This window comes from Hibiscus syriacus, unplaced genomic scaffold (genome assembly GCF_006381635.1).
Source record: "Hibiscus syriacus cultivar Baekdansim isolate YM2019G1 unplaced genomic scaffold, ASM638163v2 tig00117056_pilon, whole genome shotgun sequence".
Taxonomy (NCBI): domain Eukaryota; kingdom Viridiplantae; phylum Streptophyta; class Magnoliopsida; order Malvales; family Malvaceae; genus Hibiscus; species Hibiscus syriacus.
Genome location: NW_024063539.1, coordinates 1,750,739 through 1,769,754, shown reverse-complemented (window position 1 = coordinate 1,769,754; position 19,016 = coordinate 1,750,739). Strand labels below are relative to the sequence as shown.

Sequence of the window (19,016 nt, the reverse complement as noted above, 5' to 3'; positions counted from 1 at the left end):
GTTCATTTACATGCCTACAATAACTCCCCATACTCTGGTGTTTGGATAACAACACAATGGTGAGTTTGGCAAATGGACCCATAAGAGCTATATGCATTTTAAATGTGTTCAACTCTCATCAATACTTTGGTGTTTTAATAAAACAACAAAATGGTGAGTTTTGTCAACTGGGCCCTTCTCAACTGGAGGTAACAGTACTCAATCTCACCACTGTAGTGACTAATCTCATAGTCCGTCCAAAGGGAGCCTTAGAGTCATCTAATCACCAGCACAAACCATTTTTCAAGTAACAGTATGAAAGTATCATGTTCCTATAAAATAAAAAAGCATTTAGAGGAGAAGGAACTGAATCCAAATCAAGACAAGGACCATCTGCAACTACTTGGTAATGGAAAAGAAACCCTTCCGCCTCACTTAAAAACTAATTGTAACCATGTCATGCGTATGGAATTAGATCCCTACAAATTCAAACGACCTACATTTCAGAATACATTGGTTCCAGCACACATGCAATCCCGCAAACTTCTTTGATATCCATCAGGCCTATTACGGACATAACATGTTTAGCACACTCATAGACATATATGCATTTGATGCATAGACCATAAGTATGTCTTTTATGTATCACCTAGCAGTGTCTAACTATACACTTCAAAGACTGAATTTAAATGGTAATAATAGAGCTAAAATTCCCAAAGAAATCCATTCCTAATTCCTCATTTTCCATCACTTCCTCCCTCACCAAACAATGCTTAACAACCCCAACCCAAAAATTTAAGATGCCCTTTAATAGTTACTTTTACTGCTTTTCTTTTAGATTTACTTTTGGCAAAAATGCACAAGTCACGTTGATTTAACAATGAACAAATACTTAAAACATAACCAACATTGACACACAATAATAATTCTAATAAAAATGCATTCATCTTATTCGCAAAAGTTAATCTTTATACTTCAAATACGGAATTTATCCTTGTTTCCAAATCAAATTCACATTCTTCATACGCGTAGAACGCAGAGAAGAGCAAAAGAAACAATCAAATAACCTTATAAGCGTATTTATATAATTATGCATATTAGTACAAAAATGTTATAAATCTTGATCATACTTACGTTAGTACGATAGTCAAAGACAATTTTGGATACTCGAATCCCTATTATTTAAAAAGAAAACAACTGACAAAGTTTAAGACCTAGGTTGATTAATTTAAGAAGCGTATCTTTGACAACTCAATATCAACATGTTTGACCATAAGATTCTCAAATCTAACATTGTTTAAATGTTAATTTTTTTAAAGTGCTTAAATATAGATTTTAAACTTACACACATTGAGGGGTTGAAGACAATACTCGTAGACATGTGTTGTTGTCATCTAACTCAACTAGCATGAGCAAATACTTATTTTTGACACTATCACACATCCTTCTCTTTTTTGGATCAAATATCGTATGATATTTTCATATTTTTTACACGTATTTTGTTTTCCTTTCATTTTGATCCCATATTCATAAAATCATAATATGATGTCAATTCAAAAAATAATCTAAAACGGATGTTAAATCTGTAAATAATTTCTAAATTTGTGATACTGCAGTAAAAATGTCCATTTTCCTAAAAACAAATTGAGCTTTATTTTGTTATTAGGGGGAAAACTAAATGGGCCTTAAACCATCTCAAAGGAATTATTGCCTAAAACGCAGCGTATTTCTGTCTTTATTACCTAAAAAATGATCCAAAAATTTCCAGCGATTTTCGCCGCAAAAAAAAGAAATGTATCCTCAGAATCTGTCCTTCTCTAAAACCCTAAGCCCTCCTTTCTTTCTCTTTCCTTCCCCTAAGCCCTGTCTCTTCGCTTCGTTTCCCCGACAATGCCACCCATTTTTGCGCCAATACCCGCCCATTCTTTCGGTTCACCACCGAGACATCCGTGCATTTGCTGGCCGGAGCAAGAAGAAATCGGTTGGCCAATCATCGGGTAGACTCGAAGGAAATGGAGAGATAAGGCGCGCCGCGAAGCAAAACGCGCGTCGAAGATCGGAAAAGCGAGCCGAATCCCTATTTTACCGGTCAAAAAAACCGGGAAAAGGTAACTATGCTGATAACTTCACCGAAGATGAGCTGGAAGCAATCGGGCTCGGGTATGACCGGATGGTCCGGTTCATGGAAAAAGACGACCCGAATTTGAAACATCCTTTGATTGGTACAAGTATGGCGAATTTGGTCCGTATTCATGGCGTGGGGTTGTTGTCGGGGAACCAATTAGAGGGCGGTTTTCGGATGAAAGGGTGACAATGATCGGGGAAGTGAAGAACCATGAGGAATGGGAGAAGATTGAGCAGTTCGAGATGGCTTCAGAGTTTGGGAAAAGATTGGAAACGATGGATAAAAATGTTGGTTTTAGGTATTTCTGGGTTTTGTTAGACACCCAAAATGGAGATTAAATGAATTGCCTTGGGAACAATGGACTTTAGTTAGTGAAGTTGTGATTGAAGCAAAGAAAACTGAGAGGTTAGATAAGTGGAGTTTGATGGGAAGATTAGGAAACAAAGCTAGATCATTGATTACCCAATGTGCAGCTTGGATGAGACCAGATATCATTTATGTCAAGAAGCCTGTTTACCAGTGTAGATTTGAGGGCCAAGATGAGTTCTTTAACGCATTGGTACCGTTTCTCGATCCGAAAACGGAAAGGGATTACTTGTTTGAGGTTGAAAACGAGGATGGGAGTGTGGATATGTGTTGTTATTTCGAAGGGTTGTGTAAGATTGTGAAGGTGAGTCAAAAGGCTTTTGTGGATGATGTGGTGAAAGGTTTGAGAATTTGAGTGAAGAAGGAAAGTCCAGGTGTTTGGGGTTTTTGTTGGAGAATCATCCTGTGCGTCTTTTGCATCCCTATACTAAGGAATGGAAGGCTAAGTTGGAGGAGATGGAGTTGGGTTGTGATGCACCAGATGACGATGAGGACTACAGTGGACATCGAGATTCCGGTGAGGTGCAGTTCACAGATTGGATTGAGGATGATGAGGATGAAGATGAAGGTGCCGCAGAGGATCAAGATGATGTGGTAGTGGACATTGAAGATGACGGAGATGAAGAATTTGGGACCGAAGAGGAATCTGAGGAAGAAGAGGATGAAAAGTACTGGGAGGAAGAATTTCAGAAGGCATTAAGTAGCTCTGATAGGATGGAAAAGCTTGCAAAACGAAGTGTTGAGATATCTACAGAATTCTACAAGCAGCAATTGGGGGCAATGCAAGCTGACAGAAAGGAAAAGGTTATGGAAGATGGAGATGAAACTGAACTGAGAGGTAAATGGGCAAAAGTGAGACCCGAAGAGTGGAAGCAGGCCGGGATCGGTCGATGGAGGAAGAGGATTAAGAAGAGTAAAATCCCGCCGGAGCTGTTTCTGCGAGCAGCGGTTCGACCGTTTACTTATAGGAATCTTGTGAAGGAGATTGTCTTGACAAGGCATGCAATATTGGAAGGTGAGATTGGTAGGAAAGATTAAGGAAGCAATATCCATGAGAAGAAAACTAGCTTAGTGTTTGAGTTGAGAGTCTTGAGGTTAGTGTTTGCAAATGTTTATTGTATCCTGTATTGAAATTACATGTGTAATGGTTCTTGTAGATTTTAACCCAGCTATTGAAATGGACATGCTTTCGCACCTATCGAGTACTTTCGGTACTTCAATTTGCAATGGTTCTTGCAGATTTTATCCCAGCTATTTGAGTGTTGTTGTGGGAAAAATCACTCATCTATTTATTTAGCGTAGAAAATATATACTTTGTTAATGGGAATAATTTGGTTATATCGGCTGTGAATAATTTACCTCTCTTTTAATTTACCTCTTTCAATAGTAGCTGTTTTTTTTTTTAATGGTGAAAATGTTATTATCTTTAAACTTTTAGGTATTACACAATTCCCGTCATTTTATACAATAATACTCTTAGAATAATGAATTATTTTCATACCGATGCTTCACAATTCTATTATGTATGCTTTACTCAAAATTACAAACATAATAATAATGATATATAAAAAGTTCGCTTTAGTAAAATATTAATAAATTTGAGTAGTTAAAATTATTTTATATTTTTAATATACTTAATGCAAAAATAAGGGTTCAAAGTATATCTAAAATTAACTTTTGGCCTCTAAAGAATTTTTCATTAAAAATAAGTATCTAACATTTTTAATGTTATGTTTTTAGGTGTCTAGATTGTAACACCGTCAAGTTTAATCGTTAAGTGACAAGTGTCATTATTATATTTTTTTTTGTTTTGCTTTTAATAAAAAATAATACTTTTTTAAAAAATCATATTTTTTTTAAATACTTTTTAAAAAAATCATATATCTTTTTTAAAAAAAAAACCATCTCCCCTCCCCCTTCGTCCCCACCCGCCCCAAGCCTTCCTCTCAATTCCCTCCCCTCCTCCGCCCTCCCCCATCCCTCCCAATATCTTGGATTATTAAGATTAAATTTCAATTAAATCCTCTACACATTGAATTTAGGGTTAGAGATTTAAGGTTTAGAGTTTAGGATAAAGGAAAGAGCAATGATCGGTTAATAGATGAGCGAGGACGGGTAGGTGATCTTTCGACGAAAGATGATGGTCAGAGATGACTGATGATGGCTGTAAATGGATTTGAAATTAAGAATTTTAAAGTTTTGAGGTTTTTTTAATTCTAAATAAATTTATTTTTTAAAAATAAATTTTTAAAATTTTACAAGTCTGTCACATGTCAGATAACAATATTTTTTTAACGACTGTTACAGCTCAGACACCTAAAATATAACGTCAAAAATGTTAGACACCTAAAAATGTAACAGAAAAAACGTTAGACACCTAAAATGAAACGAAGAAAATGTTTTGTGTATATTTTAGACACTTATTTTTACCTTAAGCATTTTTAGTATTTAATATATTAATCGTTTATAAATGATATTATTGTAAAGTTTGTAATCATTTAAAATAATATCTAATTTTGAGTTATAAAAAAATAGATCTTATACATTAAAAAATAATATATTTGACCACTCGAGATCATAATATTATTTTTTTCATATTGTTATATTTCATATAAATAAATATGATAGTTATTAAAATTATTTAAAAATATAAGTTTGATATACTAATATATTATTATATGCTAAATTTATTTTTTCCTCAAAAATTAAATAATGTAACAATTAAAATATTTCTATGAATTTTTATTCAAATATTTATAATTTAATATTAAAGTTCAACTTGGTGAGAAAAAACATAAAATTTAACGTCCCCTAATTAGTTACATTATATTTTTCAAATATCTTAATATCCCAAAGATGGTACGGTAAACTTAAATATATATAAATAATTAAAAAATCATATTATTATATTTTAATTTTATTATTTAGTCTAAAATTAGTACAAAATAATATCAGTTCAAAGATAATTTTTAATTATTTGATATTGAATATTCATACTCCTGATATTTATAGTACTCGAACTTAAAACCTCAAAGAATAAAATAATTCTTTTACTATCGAAATCTTTTGATTAATGTTTATATTTCATATTTGAATATATATATATGAATTACAAATTATAAACAGAAACTTCCCCGGGGGTAGTCCATATGGGGATTGAGGGGAAGCCCTACTACGAATCCATCTAATTTTAGGGATTGTACTGCCGCATCATACTTACTATAAATTGAGGAAGGCCTTCGCTTTCATCGATCCATTTATTAACATCAAAAGATCCTTTCTTTCTGTCATCCAAATAGCCAAACTCAACAATGGCCGGGACCGGACCTTTGACTCAAGACTGGGAGCCCATCGTCATTCGGAAAAAGGCCCCAAGCGCCGCCCTCAAGAAGGATGAGAAAGTCGTTAACGCCGCCCGCCGTGCTGGTGCCGAGATTGAATCCATCAAAAAATATGTAATTTTGTTTTGCAAAATCCACAGATTTACTAACGGGATCTTTTTATTTATTTTTTGTGTGAAATTAATCTTACTTTTGTGAACGGGAATTTGCAGCGAATGCTGGGACTAACAGGGCGGCATCAAGTAGTACTTCTTTGAAGACGAGGAAGCTCGATGAAGACACTGAAAATCTCGCTCGTAAGAAATTTATTCTGTTGCTTTCTGTTTATCCAGTTATATGAATTATATATGGTTTAATTTATGTATGAACTTCCCAATTTTTTTGCTCAAAAGAGAATAATAGTTTCGAATGAATGTATTGGTAATACTTTTATGCATAAAAGTAATACAATAATTTCTGTAGTAATGCATATGTTGGGATTGATTTAATTGATATGTATGTTCTCAATGCGAACTGATTATTGATTTAAAGTGAGTTTTAGATTGTGTAATCTTGTAGAACTAGCATAGTACTAGTTAGTATAAGGGATTTAACAAATGATTTTGCAATATGAATAGAGTTGTTTTATGAATTTTTTTTATTGCGTATGTCTATTTGTGTTTTGATTTCCTCTTTCTTTTGTGAGGTTAGGAGCTTTTTGGTACATATATATTCTTTTCATCAACGAGAATTTTTTTTTTTAATTCATTCTTTCTTATATTGTTTGAGTGAGTTGGGTTGTTTTGGTCCTATGCATGTTGAATCACTTATGCTCTATATCTCCATTAGTTTTGGAAGATCAACTATACTTCTATAATGTATCTACATATTGCTTTTGTAATTTTCCTCTATGGCATCCTTGGTTTATCTGATTACACATTTCAGTGATCTCCTCCACAACAAGCGAGATACATTTGGGTTTACGTAATTGGCTATTATGATATGATCTCAAACCTGGTCATCATCAATCGTTTCTTATAAAACTTGTATCTTTAATGTATATCCTAGCTGCCGCCCATACTGCATATGTTTTCACCAGTTCTCAAGTCTTGTACCTTAGTTCTCATGGATGATTCCATTGTGAATTTTCATTGATGTTTAAACTCATGAACAGATGAGCGAGTGCCAACTGAACTAAAGAAAGCCATCATGCAAGCTCGAATGGATAAGAAACTTACCCAGGCTCAACTTGCTCAGGTCTCCCTCGTCTCCATGCTTGCTTGCATGTGTTCATGTGCATTCCCCAAGAGTGTGATGAGTCTTTTATATGTTAAGTTCTTTAACTGAAATATGTTTGGTCATCCCACAGATGATCAATGAGAAGCCCCAGATCATACAGGAGTATGAATCTGGAAAAGCCATTCCTAATCAACAGATAATCGGTAAGCTGGAAAGGCTTTTGGGGCAAAGCTGCGAGGTAAAAAGTGAGAGTGTCTTGTTGAAAGAAAGAACAACCTGAACTCAAATTCCGTCCAGCGTCTTGAGTCGTAAAACTTGGTGATCTAAATGAATGTTTTTCTACCGTGTTATTATGGCTAGCTTATAAGAACAGTTTGTGTGATGACAATGTCCATGACTACGAAATGAAGTGCGTGTGTTCTTGACTGTAACTTGGGATTAACTGTGCTGTTTGTGTTTAGCATCGACACTCCTTTGGTCTAAGCAGCTCAAAACGCCAACAAATGTCAAATATGTTTTGACATTTGAACTTGTTGCAATTGGAATCTTATGTTTTGCATCCTTTTGTGAAGCAAAATAAGGTATGATTAGATAAACACTTGAGTTGATGGGTAGGAGAGATTGTAATTTTGCTATTTATGCTTATCAAATTCACTCTTACAGGCGAAAATTAGTTGGAAGGATGACTTAAACAACTTTAAAATATACATAAATTAGTACAGCAGGATTCCATGCAGTCATTTCATCTATGAAAGCACTTGGCCAAATGCTTCTAATTTCTTGCCCCGACTGGCCAAGAAACATAACTGAGATATCCAACTTCAAAGCAAACGGCCAAAAAGAAGAGTTAACAAATAACAAACTTGAACTTGTTACATTCTTTTGTTGTTGCTGTAGACACTTATATTATTATCATCTCGAAATATATATATATATATACCTTCATCATATCATTCAAAACAAAAACAAAAGAAGTGAGAGAAGCTCCAGCTTCTCTCTAACAAGGCGTTTTCAAATTTCAAATTTCCAAGGGAGAGAGAAAATATGGGTGTCGTTTATACAGCCCTCACTACCGTCATCCATCATTAGTCTTCCACCTTCAGTCGCTTGTCGTCCGCCATCCTCCGACCATCGTCCTCCAACCACCGTTCGTCGTCTTTCGACCACCGTCCGCCGCCGCACTCCGACATCCTTTTGACGCAGTTTTTCTCAAGGATATTCGTCTACCCACAACGTTTCCTTTTTCCCTGGTTATTTTTGTTAGATTCCTTTTCAATCGGAGCAAATCTACTTGCCTTTCTTCGTCGTTTTTTTCCACCACCAGTTTCCCGAGTTTCGTTTTAACCGTTCCACTGTACTCGTCGGATGCTCGTGACAAAAACCGAAGTTGTCTACTTTGAATAATCACTGTTGGTCAACGGATCTTCTTGAGAAAAACTTATTTTTCCAGATCGTAGTTATTGGCTCTGGATTTTCACGTTTGGAGGCATATCTTACCTAGCATTTTATTTCTCTGATTTTTTCGTTCAAATCTGCATTCAAAATCCAGGACAGTTTGTCAAGTCTCTAGGTGTTTTATTTCAACAGTCAGTCATCATGCCAAGTGCTGGAATCCTACCTTCTCTCAAGATGAGACCTCCGGTTCAAGTTCCTTCACCCTCTGCAGCTGCGCATTCTCTGTCATCTCATATTTCTCATCGTGATGAGGTTCGTACTATCTTCATTATGGGTCTACCTGAAGATGTCAAAGAGAGAGAGTTGCAGAATTTTCTGAGATGGCTTCCAGGTTTTGAAGATTCACATTTGAGCTTCAAGAGAGATAAGCCCAAGGGTTTCGCACTCTTGTCAACTGTTAAATTTGCAGTTGCTGCCAAGGATGCCCTTCAGAAAATAGTTTTTGACGCTAAGTTAAAGTCCTTCTTGCACATCGAGATGGCAAGGAAGAATCTTGTTGTTAAAAGAGTAGTTACAAATTCTAATTTTGACAAGTATGGAGGTTTTCCTGTTCCTCCAGTACTGCCATTGCCAATTCCAGCTTCTGTAGCATCTCCTAGTTTTCATGTGTCAGTTAAAGAAGTCTGCTGCGATGAAAAATCTGCAGTAAATGGTGTACACGAGGGATCCAGGGAGTCGATCACAAAGGGGTGCAGAGTTGACAAGTCTGGATGCTTCACGTTATTTGTTGAAAATTTACCAGAGAAGATTCATTGGGAGAGGTTTGGATCTTTTTTTTTGCTCTCATGGTCGGGTACTAGATGCTTTTATTCCAAATAAAAGGAATTCAAAAGGAGTTTGCTTTGGTTTTATTCGCTTCGCATCAATCGAAGAAGCAGGGAGAGCAATCTCAAAAATGAATGGCTCTCGTATCGACGACAACAAAATTGGTGTTTCTTTCGCTAAATTCAAACCTCGACATTCCTATTGGAGAAAGTCCTCGACAGTGTTCTTCGCAAGTCCGGATGGAAGATGATTCGAGGATGAATCATTATAAAGTTGAAGGTGTTAGATGAAGAAAAACTTCAGGTGTTGAGCAATTGTCTAGTGGGGTGGTGCAAGGACTTTGTCAAAATTGGTCATCTCGCTAAACAAATGCAAGCGAAGGGCCTCACTGGCTTCACCTTAATGAGAGCTGCTGGTAATGCGATTTTAATGATTTTCGAAGACAATGCTTCATTGAGAAGTGTAAAGAACGATAAATCAAAGATTCTCGCAGAGTGGTTCTCCTTAGTCGAAGCTTGGTCAGAGTTTGGTAATGGAGTGTCGTCGAGTATGGTTAGTTTGCGAGGGTGTTCCTTTTCACACATGGAATTGGAATACTTTCAAGAACATTGCTGATAAGTGGGTTTATTACTAGCTATCGACGAAAGTTGTCATTCTCCATCATCCTTTGATCGGGCAAAAATTCAAGTCCTCACAAAGGCTGATGCGAGAATTGATACGATGGTGGAATTGAAGGTTGGTGACAACTTCTTCAAGGTCATGGTGCATGAGATAGAGCCTTCATTCAAACCAAACTCTTGGGCTCCTGAAGAAGACAAGTCTTATTAGATCTTGTTTCTTCAATTGTGGTTTTGTTTTAGTTCATATGGTTGTTGGTGTTGCTTTTTAATTTGCATTATGTTCAGTTGCGCTATTTTATTCCTACTGCTGGTGGTGTAATTAGAAGTAAGGTGATTAGACTGTGGCTTTGTATGAGGTTATATGAGGTTAAGGTGTTTGTTGTAATGGTGTTCATCACCATGAGAGGATATTCCATGGTGTCTTTTGTATCGGGTATTATTATCAATAAAATTTGAGGTACTCTTTTCTTCCTTCCAATGTTTGTTAACATACTTTAAGTATGTAAACGAATAAGAAAGGAGTTTTTAATGAGACCTCCAACTTCTATCAATATATATATATATATATATATATATATATATATACGTCAAACTAGATCTTACCATGGGGTTGCATCCAACAGTCGACCTCAAGTTCTGACCTTAAATTTCAAGACAATGAATCGCTCGTTGATGTAAACTAACATAAGAAATGTTTTGCAGCCAATATTTCCTTATAGATACAACAGGAACATGAACATCATTTGCTTTGTACAATTAACCAAAGGCTGTCCAAAACTTGTTATGTAGAAATAATTATATTAAACATGCAACTCAATATTAATATAAACACTTTAAAAGAAAATCATTCGCAAGCCAATTTCGTACCAAAAGCTTGTCAGGCAGATGGCAAATGCAAGAAAGGCTGACAAGGGATGCCTATAATCCATGGTGAATGTATCCTCCCCAACTTTCCCAAACTGGAGGAGAACCGTTTCCTCATCTCCTCTCCCTCCTGGTTGGCTTGGCTTGGGTCTACAGTCTCAGACAGTTGAAAGTTTTTCACAGATGCTATGCTGTTACCCGACCATGGAAATTCAAACACCAGCACTGTAAATGTTCATGCCATCTTGGAGCTTTGTTCTTCAAAATTGCATGACCGGTACAGCATTCTCAATCATTTTCGCTTCGGAGTCATCTAAATGCTTGTCAGTCCTTTCTTCTGGCAAAGGGCATTTCACAGAGCAGACCATCCTCCTCGGACCTCTTGATTTCAAGAGATTGAACTTGTAAGACACTTTACCCACCTCAAAATTGCCAGCTGGAACTTGGGGGCTAATTCTCTTACTAGCAAATCTGCGACTTGATCTACGCTCGAAGGCTTGGCACCACTGTGTGGTGGATGACTATCATAGATTGTAAAGTTGGTGCCTAAAAAATCCGAACTGCAAAGATTTTAAATTTACATGTGTGTGTCAGCTAAAAGATATAAAAGGAACTCCAAAGTACTCTATTTTTAGGATAACATGACATAAAATAGTAACGACATAATAAACAAAGACTGCTCCTCCCACCATATAACATGCTCTCTCAAATTCAACCATATCCCACATATGTACCAAATGCTACAGCTTCTCTTCAGATAATTTTTAAAATGACTCCAGTGACACTTAAAAACTGTTTTCTTAAGAACCGTAAAATATAGCCTAAATTCAAGTGCAGCTACTGTCTACAGAAATCCAGAAAGAGATGGATCATAACACAAAATACATCACTGAAACATCATACAAGTCTCGTACCTTATCTTCCCAACATAGGCATTGCTGCCTTGAGATATATCATCTGCATCAAGGGATAGAATATACTCGATATTAGCACCATGTCGGTATCTTTTTGCTGCCAATAGAAACTTCCCCTTGTCGGTGAATGCTGCCAAAAATCAAGAAAATGTATTCAATAACGCAGATTTCGACCACCAAAATAATCTAGTTGCATGGTAATCACAATCAAGGAAATAGATAGGCTAAGAACAATAAACCCTTCTACATGCCCTCAAGAACTGAAATCACAAGGTAACAAACTTAAGTAGTTTTCCGACTGCCAACATTTTCAAGGGAAATAACTGCTTGAAGACTTAATGTAACATATTTCAATTTGGCAAAGACACATTGATGCAGGAGCATAATTTTATAATATTTTATTTCATAATTTCAGTTTAATTTTATAATATATACTAATTACTAGATTTATGATATTCGCTAAGGCTAGGGCTATTAAGTACTTTTAGGTTTATTAGGTATCATTAGGGTTTAAATCTAGGGTGAGGATTAAAACTTTGCTTGCAAGAAGGTAGCCTATATAAATAAGTTGAAGGCTTACAGACAACACACTTATTATTATTATTTTCTTTGAATTAATAGAAAAACTAGAGGTTTTTTATAACCCTAAGTTTTATGAAGTTCCATTTTCTTTCTTACTCGTTTATTCAGCTCCAGTTCTATTTATTCACTGCAATAAAACAATGACCATTAGGAATATGGATGGTCTTTGTTTAAAGTTCTGGATATTTTCAAGGTTAAGAACAAATCATCCTGACTCAGGCAAACATATTAGGTCAGAAGACAGAAATCTGCCATCCAGTCAAAAATCAAAAGTAATTTAGAAGCTTAAAAAAGTCGATTATCCCTTTCAACTTTTGATCCCTTTTTTTCAACTTCAGTACTTGCATGTAAGTGAGCAAACGAGTTTATTTTGCCATCATGCTTTGTTTTTGAAACCCCAAAAAAATCACTTACATGGTGTAAGAGAAAGATAGAGGTAGAATGTCGAGTTCTTTTTGCACCGCTTTATAATACACTGGTTTGGAATATCACTTGGACCAGGCTGCATTAGCAAAAGTTAATATAACCATCAAATCACGATACATGCAACAAATTAATCGGTTGAAAATGCTAAATCCCAAAAGTACTTTAGCTTCATAACCAGAACCAGAGGAGCAACTTAATTTCTGAAAACTACACCTCAAATTAATACCAATAAGCCAACAAACAAATTTAAAGATTGCAAAACAGATAAATTATATGTGCTTTATTTTGTTTTCAGATTTCATTTGTGCAAATGAAAACAAAAAGCAACTTTATGATGATTGGGAGGGAGAATTCCATATTTCTGAATCGCCCAGTAGAGAATCCTTACCCTCATAGGCTAATTTTCCCAGAACAAGAAAAATAAGCTTCCTTTCTATTAGAAGCAAATCATGTTAAAAGCAAAAGGCTGACAATACAAGGCTAAAATTTCACCGAAATTTAGACGTTAAAAAAATGACATTTGCAGCAGATTGTACCTCTATGACTCTTCATTTCCCTAAATTAGCCAATACAAAAGAGAAGAAAATGCAATTCCCTAAATTAATGATATAAGAACAAAATATATCAATCAATAATCCAAAAATAAATAAATTTATGCAAAAATTTAAGATCCAGACAAATAAACAAAATTTTCACCAACTGCGGAACATTTAGAATCCTACAAATTTTAATATGGAAAATTTTAAAATGTTAATGAGATTATATCCCAAATTCAATTAAAAATAAACAAAACAAAAAATTGGAAGAAGAAAAAAATAAAGGAAAACTCAAAATTACCTGTTTAAGACATGAAGGAAAAGTGATTTTGCCGCTACCAAGGGAAGAAGCCCTAACGATCTCTCTCATAGCTTCTCTCCACTTCTTACATACGCAGCCGCATGCGACAACGTTTTGCCTCTGAGGCCACCGATCTTCACTCGCCTCCACGCGCTCCATGATTTCACCTAACAACTCAGGCAGCAATGTGGACCAGGAATCCCATCCCTCCCCCTCCGGAGAAGAAGACGGGGAAGACAACCCCGGCTGGTCCACCGTGGGCGAGACCGTTGCTAACGCCGCTGTTTTCGACGATGATCTCCACGATCCCGAGAACCTCCGTGAAAGGAACAAGGGCTTCCTGAACGATGACGAACGCGACATCGTTCTTGGAAAGGTTTTGTTTTGGCCTAATTCTTTCGAGGAGAGAGATCCAGAGAGAGATGGCGATTTTGTTTGAAGAGGTGGAAAGTAAAAAGGAAAAAAATTAAGGGAAAAACAGTTGTATGAATAACAGACCGGTGACATAATGGAAAGAAGGCCGAATAAGATCGGGGACTTCATGAAACGTGTCAATATATGGTTGGTGGTGACGTATTTGTGTTTGATATAGTTGCCCTTCTGTTATGTTTGTTTTACTTTTGACCCGGTCCCTTGTTTCTTTAATATTAAGCGTTCAACCATTGGTTTTGTTTTCGTTGAAATTACTTTTAGAAAATCATTTTTTGTATTTGTACTAATTAAAAAGTAAAAAAATTAGGCAATACTTTAATTTTACTTGTAAAGTTTTAATATTATATAAATAATTTTTTAATTTCAATTTTTTTTTAATTTTTAAAAAAAAATCACTTAGCCTCCGAATTTTATCAAGCCAACGAATTATAACTGTGTATGAATTTTAAATATATTTCATGTTATATACAATTTTGACACCTCCAAATATTTATATGATAAATTAATCTTAGTAAAGTATTTATTAAGTGAATTCAATAGTTAAAGATAAGATTGTAAACAAGTCGAGTCGAACTCGTATTGATGAGTTCGATTCGACTTAAAAAGTATAAAATTGAACTCATCTCAACTCGAAAATTCATGAGTTTAAAATTGTCAAGCTCGATTCAAACTCGAAATCAAAAATTGAAGCTCGAGCTCGAAAAAATTTAAACTTGAAATATTCTCATACTTAACTCGATTGAAACTCAAACTTGAGCGTTAAGTAAATGAAAATATTATATTATATATTTTTTAGAAAATAACAACAGATGATCGTTAATATATTAATAATTTAAATAAAAAATCAAAAAAAATAAATAATATATTTTTCTAGTTGCAAGTGAGTTTTTCAAGTAAGGTATAAAGTAGCTTACTTCTGTTCTTTAAGAATTCAAGTCGAATTTATTTGATTTGAGAGTTGGTCGAGCTTTAACCGAGTCGATCTCCAATAGCTCGCAATTTGTTTCGTCTTATTTATAGCCTAGTTCAAGAGAATGTTATTATCTCCAAAGTTCTGAGTTTGAACATCAGCATTTGCAAGCTGCGTATCATCCTTAGTCAAAACTATTAAAATAAATTGCATCAACTTTTAAATAATTAAAAAATCACAAATTTGATTTTTGGGATTCCAAGTTGCCACAAAATTTTCAAGCTTGGGGTCGTTGAAATACACAAAATTAATATAAAAAACGGTACAAACTTAAATATAAATGGGGGTAATGTTACATTTGATACTTGTGCTTTAATAAAAATTTTAATGTGGTAGTTATATTTTAATAAAAATATCTAATGTTGTACTTTGTAAATATCTATGGTACTTGAATTATCATTTTGTGTATTATATAGAAGATATGAATTTTTATTGGTTGATATGGCACTTACTGATAATGTTAATCCATATATCATAATAATACATAAATAATAGTTCGTGTATGATACTTATTACCGGTGATTGGAGTGATTGTGTGAGTTCAAGAGTTTAGCTCATTTTAATCATCGAGTCTTGGCAGGATTTCACATGTCAGTTCCTTGATCAGATAAACATTAAGAAAGTTCTGTCTGTAACCTGTATCGTTTTTCCTTATATGTTTTCTTCAGATTCTGTGGGATTTCAACTTCATTTGTGAAGTGCAATGTTGATAGAACTACTGCAAGGGTTGTGACTGCAAAGCCAAATAGTGTGGGAATCTCAGGACTGTCCAAACATGCTTCTACTGATACCAATGCAACTTTACCATCTCAACAAAATAAAGTTCAGCAATCAAGCTCCAAGCTTGCTCAGCAGCCTCCCATTGTGACTAAAGATATCAAAAGCGACAATACCAATGGAGTCCATGGTCTTGCCACCAAGACTTCTTCTGATAAAGAAAACATACTTCCTTGCCTTCTAATAAAAGAAAGGCCAGAATGATAAAGGCTCTGCTGGAAATGGAGGTTCATTAGCAAATTTCTGGGATCGTGCGTCTACTAAACCAAAGACCTGTACCGCGCCAGCAGATAATAGTGGTTCCATCCAAAACTCCAATGGTTTGTTTCCATTTGTTCTGTTGCTGGAGTTACATTCGTATTTGAATTTTAAGTGCATTCTATAATCTAGAAAGCAAATTTTTTTCCACCGTCTAGAGCTTGAGTTACTTTAGTGGTGCTATTTAAAATTTTGCTTTTCCACGACAGTGTTTTTATATTTATAGAATTACTTGTTACTTCTTTGTGCTCATTATGTGAAATTGATGCTCAAGAAGTTAAAGTTAGGAAAACTTACAATGAAGGCAATAAGAAGCGGAGGGTAGTTTTTGATTTCTCAGCTGAAGATGCAGTGAATATAGCTTGACCTGATCCCCCTAAAAGGAAATAATTTTTAGATTCAGAACAAAATTCTAAAACATTGGCTCCAGAGAAGCCCATTTTGGTTGTAGACAAGCCAAACAAAGATGAAGTAAAGGGAAGAGAGAACTACGAATGGAGAATCCAATAGATCATTGGGGGAAGAAATCTCAGTTGTCAGCAAAGATGCAAATGGTAAGAATTCCTCTTCAGTTAAGCTTGAAAGCCAGCTTCCTGAAACTTATCTAAATAAGGATAAGGTGACTGATGGTGCACCAAATTCACCTAAAACGAGGAAAGTGTTGAAGACACGTATTGATGCCCGTGGAGGAGAAGGTAAATTCAATCCCTAGCGTCTCTCCAAGATTGCTGTTAATTTTTTGTTAGTAAATCCATATAGAAAATTTCATCGCCAGCTCTGGGGATTTTAAATGTCGAAAAAAGGGTTTAATCTCGACTCTTGTTTATTCATTCTATCATTTCCATCATCATGCTACATTTGTTCATCGAGGGTATACTCTTCTGAAGTTCCTTCATTGCCTACGGTTTTTTCTAATGCAATTAATTTTTCTCATGGATACGCCAAACTTAATCACTGTAAAATTACTTGAACAGTTTTGTACATCTTTCTATGAGAAATATGAAAAACAGTATTCTTGCTAATCTAATATCTTCTCATATTATCTTTTTCCATTAATGTTAATATAAGTTACTGAGGTAGTTTGGGAAGGCGAGGAGAGAGGTGAAGAAAACTGAAAGTGAGTTACCGAAGAAAGCTGGAAATGGAACAACCAATGATAACACCAATGCTGTCACAAATACCAATAGTGTTGGGTTATAATCGAGAACGAGTAATTTTCCTATAACCAGATTAGTGAGAATGTGAAATAAAAGCGGAAAAATAATACCCGAAATTGATAACAGAGTTCAGCCAATTTGCTTACGTCTCCGGACTGCTGCATATCTTTTACTAAGAGATAAAATTTACAGGTGTTTACAAAACACTCACTACTCACAAGAAAGCTCTCTAGTATTGGAGAAAGAAATGATTTTTGGGATTTTGGGATGATTTTGAAGTTAAATGGGATATGATATTTATAGTTGAAGCTTGAGGAATATTCTTATAAATACCATAAAGTTCAATGACTCAATTTGGTGTTTATCCCTTTATAATTTTTCAACAAAAACTGCCCAAATTGTTGAATTATATTCAGCCGCCCATGTTTTAATTGTTTAATTTCAACAATCTCCCACTCGAAGACTGGTTTTAATCTGTCTTCACACCTCGATCAATGCAGCAACATTTCTGGTCTTGTTATTCTAGCATTCCAACTGAAGTTGAACATAACTTCATTTTGTCCGTAGTCACCGTCTTTTTCAACATGTCTGCCGGATAAAATGATATAGCAGTTGTATGTGCTTTGTCCTGGAATGAAAAGACGGATTCTTTGCTAGATGGATAACACTTTGACTTTCGCAATACAAGACATTGTTTTCTTGCTTCTTGCCAAACTTTTCCAAGAAACTTTGGAGCCAGACCATCTCCTTGATGGCTTCCGTAACAGCGACATATTCTGCTTCAGTTGTGGAGAGAGCAACTATCTTCTATAGTTGAGAAACCCAACTCACTGCAGTTTCTCCTAGAGTATAGACATACTCTGTAGTGCTTCTTCTGATGTCGACATTTCCGGCTAAGTCAACATCTACATAGTCTGTCAGTATCGTATCTCCACCTTTGAAACAAAGTGCTTTGTTTGTAGTACCCCACAAATATTTGAGGATCCATTTGACTGCTTCCCAGTGTACCTTGCCCGGATTATTCATGTACCTGCTAACAGCTCCCACTGCTTGAGCAATATCTGGTCTGGTACAAACCATGACATACATCAGACTTCCAATTGCTGAGGCATACCTCACATTCACCATGTGTTCACGTTCTTCCTCCGTCTTTGGTGATTGTTCTTTGGAGAGTCTGAAATGAACACCTAAAGGTGTACTTACTAGTTTAGCATCTTGCATGTTGAACCTGGAGAGTACTTTGTTGATGTACTCAGCCTGTAATAATATCAAAGTCCCCGACTTTGTGTCTCTCTTGATCCTCATCCCAAGAATCTGCTTTGCAGCGCCCAGATCCTTCATAGCAAACTGCTTTGACAATTTTTGCTTCAAGTTTATAATCTCTTGCATGTCTGAGCCTGCAACGAGCATGTCATCAACGTACAACAATAAAATAATAAAGCTATTGTCGAACCTCTTGATGTAGCAACAATAATCTGCTTGGCATCTGGTAAAACCACTGCTACTCATGAAACTATCGAACTTCTTGTACCACTGTCTAGGAGCTTGTTTTAAACCATACAAGCTCTTCTTCAACCTGCATACCAGGTTTTTCTTGCATGCCTCTATGAAGCCTTCTGGTTGCCTCATATAGATTTCTTCCTCCAAATCACCATGAAGGAAAGTTGTCTTCACATCTAACTGTTCAAGATGTAAATTCTCTGTAGCTACAATTTTCAACATCAGTCTGATTGTAGATAATTTCACGACTGGAGAGAAAATTTCATTGTAGTCAATACCTTGTTTTTGCTGAAAACCTTTGACAACCAATCTTGCTTTGTAGTGTTTGCTCTCATCGTGCTCTTCTTTGATCCTGTAAATCCACTTGTTGTGTAGCGCTTTCTTGTCTGCTGGTAATTCAGCTAATTCCCACGTCTGATTTGACATAAGC

General features: G+C 35.5%; 1 protein-coding gene and 3 pseudogenes across 1 annotated transcript; 3 read left to right on the top strand and 1 right to left on the bottom strand.

Annotated features, from left to right (window-relative positions):
• The first annotated feature begins 1,763 nt into the window (after window positions 1-1,763).
• Window positions 1,764-3,585, top strand: LOC120198366 (annotated as a pseudogene).
• A 2,152-nt stretch (window positions 3,586-5,737) lies between these two features.
• LOC120197802 lies at window positions 5,738-7,489 on the top strand (annotated as a pseudogene).
• A 1,136-nt stretch (window positions 7,490-8,625) lies between these two features.
• LOC120198134 (RNA-binding protein with multiple splicing-like) lies at window positions 8,626-9,303 on the top strand. The gene has a single exon (XM_039199510.1). The coding sequence runs from the start codon at window positions 8,626-8,628 to the stop codon at window positions 9,301-9,303; it is 678 nt and encodes a 225-aa protein (XP_039055441.1).
• A 1,241-nt stretch (window positions 9,304-10,544) lies between these two features.
• LOC120198060 lies at window positions 10,545-13,911 on the bottom strand (annotated as a pseudogene).
• Between the last annotated feature and the right edge of the window lie 5,105 nt (window positions 13,912-19,016).